The 3,835-nt window shown below is 38.5% G+C and overlaps 2 protein-coding genes across 2 annotated transcripts; both read right to left on the bottom strand.

Moving 5' to 3' along the window:
* Window positions 1–62: 62 nt before the first annotated feature.
* Window positions 63–788, bottom strand: LOC119592759 (glutathione S-transferase C-terminal domain-containing protein homolog; the record flags this gene model as incomplete). Its single annotated transcript, XM_037941691.1, is given in 1 exon segment — window positions 63–788. A coding segment is annotated over 1 exon segment (351 nt), but the record flags the coding sequence as incomplete, so codon positions are not given.
* Window positions 789–1,627: 839 nt separating this feature from the next.
* Window positions 1,628–1,922, bottom strand: LOC119592760. The gene has a single exon (XM_037941692.1). The coding sequence runs from the start codon at window positions 1,914–1,916 to the stop codon at window positions 1,635–1,637; it is 282 nt and encodes a 93-aa protein (XP_037797620.1). The 5' UTR covers window positions 1,917–1,922; the 3' UTR covers window positions 1,628–1,634.
* Window positions 1,923–3,835: the final 1,913 nt, after the last annotated feature.

Raw genomic sequence — 3,835 nt, 5'->3', positions numbered from 1 at the left:
GAATCCTGTATTATATTGATAAATCAGGTTTATGATTACATACATTTTTTTTCTTTAACACCTTTATTAATATACCTTTAAGATACATCAATTTTTTTGAATTCCAATAAGAAGATGATTCTTTGGTGAGCATGTTCTTGGTTCCATTAGAATGAGTTTTGTAGTATATCCAAAACTTTGAGCAAGTGCCAACCTATCTATGTCAATGAGTTGCATACATTTTTGGCCTTGTTTGGTTTTTGGATTACTCTCATCATGGGTCTGATCTGCTGCATGGCCCAGAATTAAGTAATCTTCTACAGAAAGGGAAAGGCTGCAGAATAATTGGCTTCGTGGGTATTCTAAAATGTGATTAGTTTGCACTCCCCCATAGCAACATGGACAACACACAAATGCTGCTTTCTGATTTATACACTTCTGTAATACCAGATCAGTGGCTACTCCACATGCATGTAGACATACACCAACATTGAAATAACCTTGGAAATAGTCAAGGTTACTTTGAAAAAAATGGACATTGGGGATTCCAAGGGGCCCCTTTTAACTCGTTCGTATGCACGGATCAAGGAAGTTTCACTATTTTCAACAAATAAAATCTTGCAGTTTGGTAGGCAATATGCCAAGACAATACCAACATGACCTCCACCTGCACAAAAATCAACAATTATATCGCCATCTCTGGCTACTTGCCTGACTGCAGAAACAATGTTTTCAAGTTGTTGGCATTTTCTTTCTAGTCTTTTAGCAGGCATTTGTCCGGCTTGGGGACTAACTGCAAGTGGATATGAGGGGCCCATAAAAATTTTCAGGTCATCCGTGGGGACATCTTTACCCGGGGATTAACACCCGCTTCATCCAAAACCTTTAAAATTCTCTCTATGTCATGCTGGTGTGTGTAAGACCGCCAGCGTGGCTTTACTCTTGGACCTCTTGACAGACTTACTAGGGACCACGGGAATTTTTTATTTCAAAAAGTTTTTCATTTTCGTGTCACAAAGAGTTTCATAATTGTGATTTTCCCCCAAGGACTGGTAAAGCATTTTTCACATACTCATTGCAAGATATAAGACCATACCATCTTACTACTAATGGGCATACATCATTAAGTACCACATGTTTCTTTAAAACTGAAAGCAAGATGTGAAAGCTTCCAAAGAGCATGATATCGGCTAAAGTCATATCTAGCCCTTCTGCAAATTCATGATCTAATTCCGGGAGTTCTGATAACTTTTTTGCACAAAGTTCCTGTTGCTGAACTTTATCAGTTACATTTTTTTTTATAAGGTACTGCTTCCTTTTAAGAGCATTGTGCAAAATTGGTGGGTGTTGCAAGTGGTGTTCAAATCTTAAAATATCTTTTGGAAATACCAGTGTTTTGCCATTCTTACCGTAAATATTGGAAAAATCTTCAAGTGCTTTTTATACTCTCAATTTCACAGAATTTTAGTCCAAACACTTACTTCTGCACAAGCTTGCAGACACCCTCCACGAAAACCAAGGAACTTTTCGCAAAAATGTTCAGGAAATACTTTGACAGTTTTCCTTAACATAAACCTTAGAGAAGCAAAAAAACCCGCAACACCCCAAAGGGTTACTTGACTTTAAAAAAAACTGCGGTAAAAGCGTTTTTTTATCTATCGGCATTTATCTTCATGAATGCAAAATAGTGGGAATGAAAGTGTTTTAACATTCACAGGAAACCATACATTGTTATCAGACTTGTTGGCACTTGATTCTGTGGCACTGTTACCCTCCCTCTCCACAAGCACCACATTCAGAGCTGGATTGCGGCAGCACTCGAGAGTGAAAAGGGCCACCAAGGAATCTGCAGTAACTTCAACAACATTTTCCTTCTTCTTTCCTATGAGAAATATACAATCTTCTTCCATGATTTTGGGAGACTCAGAATCTTCCATTGTTTCTGTTCCTAAAGAAAGAAAGAAAAGAGTAAATTATTAAACTCTTCTCTATGAAGCTTTTGAAAATAGAAATATTGTCGACATGTACAAACATATATTGTTTTAAAAAATCAACATGTGTGATAAACAGTACTTTAGAACTTCTCTACTAAATGAGTAAACATATATATAATTTTCATGTTTGCCACAAAACCAAATAATGGGTCATACCATTTTCTTTTTTTAGGAAACTGCTTCTTAAGGTTTCTTCCAGAAGGAAATCCTTGTAGCTCCAAATTCTATGATGTTCCGCACTATGGCCAGTAAGTCAGTATTTCATACCTTAAAAGCACAAAATATCATTAGACTCCAAAATAACATTTCATCTAACATTTTCTAGCATAAAAATGTTTAAAGAATCATCTCACTGCCTACATTTAAAAAAAAATTCCAGGCCAGAGATTTAGAATTTCTGCTTGTTGATATGACAGAAGCATTCATCTTCCCTGCATGTGTTAAGCAAGAATCCATGGTCAATGACATATGACCCCATGGGGATCAGTAAAACACGGGGTTGCTGCCCTTAACTCTATGTATTGGGGAAGGTCTTCATGGCACTATGGACGGTTGTTTACGTTACATATAAAACTCTGCCGTTAGAGAGAAAAAAAAATATTTTCTGGTAACTTAACAAAAGAATTTTACCTTGTTTTGGTATTAGAGGATTCATAATACATGAAATATAAGTACCTGAATAACCATCTTTGTTTTCTAAAAAACTCAAATTTCTCCAAACCCCACCCCTATTTCTTCAGATTCCCGCAGGTCCTTTCAATCCTGGGGATCCCTTTGGGGATCCTAATTACTTCCCCCTTCAGGGATTTCCAGAATCTGACGTGAGCCAACTCCCCGGCCCTTGGTTTTCCGACCAAGAAGCGTCGAAAGTACCCCTTGCGTTGGTCGAGCCTGTGCCCCACTTTAGCCGAATAAACCGCCTGCCCTGCCCCGCCGCAAGGTCGGTCTTTTGGGGGCGGTTTGGGGGTCGGGTCGGGGGGGTCGGTCTGGGGTGGCCCCCTTGGGGCGGTCTGGGAGGGCTCTTGGGAGTCGGCTCTTGAGAGTCGGCTCTTGGGAGTCGGCTCTTGGGAGTAGGCGGCGAGGAATCCCACTGAGACGGACTCTCAAGAATCGGTCATTTTAATCAGTACGATTAATAGTTCTTAAAATTTTTTTTTTTAAAAGGGAATTTCCAAAATTTTGATTTATTTTTTAAATGTAAACACAAAAAGGAGGGGTTTAAAATTTTCAGGTACAGAGCGGGGTTGTCGGCATCAAGGGCCCTCCGCCGGCCACGGGTCTCCTGCCCTTTCGGGAAACCAGACGGCGGATCCCCAAAGCGGCGGGGGTTTCCTCGATTTCTGTCCATTTAGATTGTCCATTTAGGTATTTTACACTTTTACCCACGACACTCCTCTACTTTTTAGTTTAATTTTGCTTTATTTGAAAAAAAAAAATAACATTTCCTCATTAGTATAGATCCATACAAAATTCTATGAATTAAAATTAAGATACTCTAAGTGGTTATCTAAGAAATTTATCAATTACAAAGGATCTGCATCGATTTATTGAGCTAAAAGGACTATCATTTGGTATGTTTCATGATTTAGCTAACAATTTCCCTTATAGGGATAAGATATAAAAACCGTCATGACTAGTTACAAATCTGGCACCATTTGGCAAATCCCCCATACAAAGTTACCAAATTCTCCCCCGGTAGTAACCATAAAATAATATATTTATTTCAATATTCTCTATTTCAATGCAAATTTTCATACTATAAACCTGAAATTTAGTCATCTTATGAACTCAACAATGTGAGCGAAGACGAAGACAGTACACAGATAGGGAAAATACCATGACTCCTGGGACTGTTCGAAAGC

Source organism: Penaeus monodon, chromosome 30, assembly GCF_015228065.2.
Source record: "Penaeus monodon isolate SGIC_2016 chromosome 30, NSTDA_Pmon_1, whole genome shotgun sequence".
NCBI lineage: Eukaryota > Metazoa > Arthropoda > Malacostraca > Decapoda > Penaeidae > Penaeus > Penaeus monodon.
Note: the sequence above shows the minus strand (reverse complement) of the source record. Positions and strands in the feature narration are given on the sequence as shown.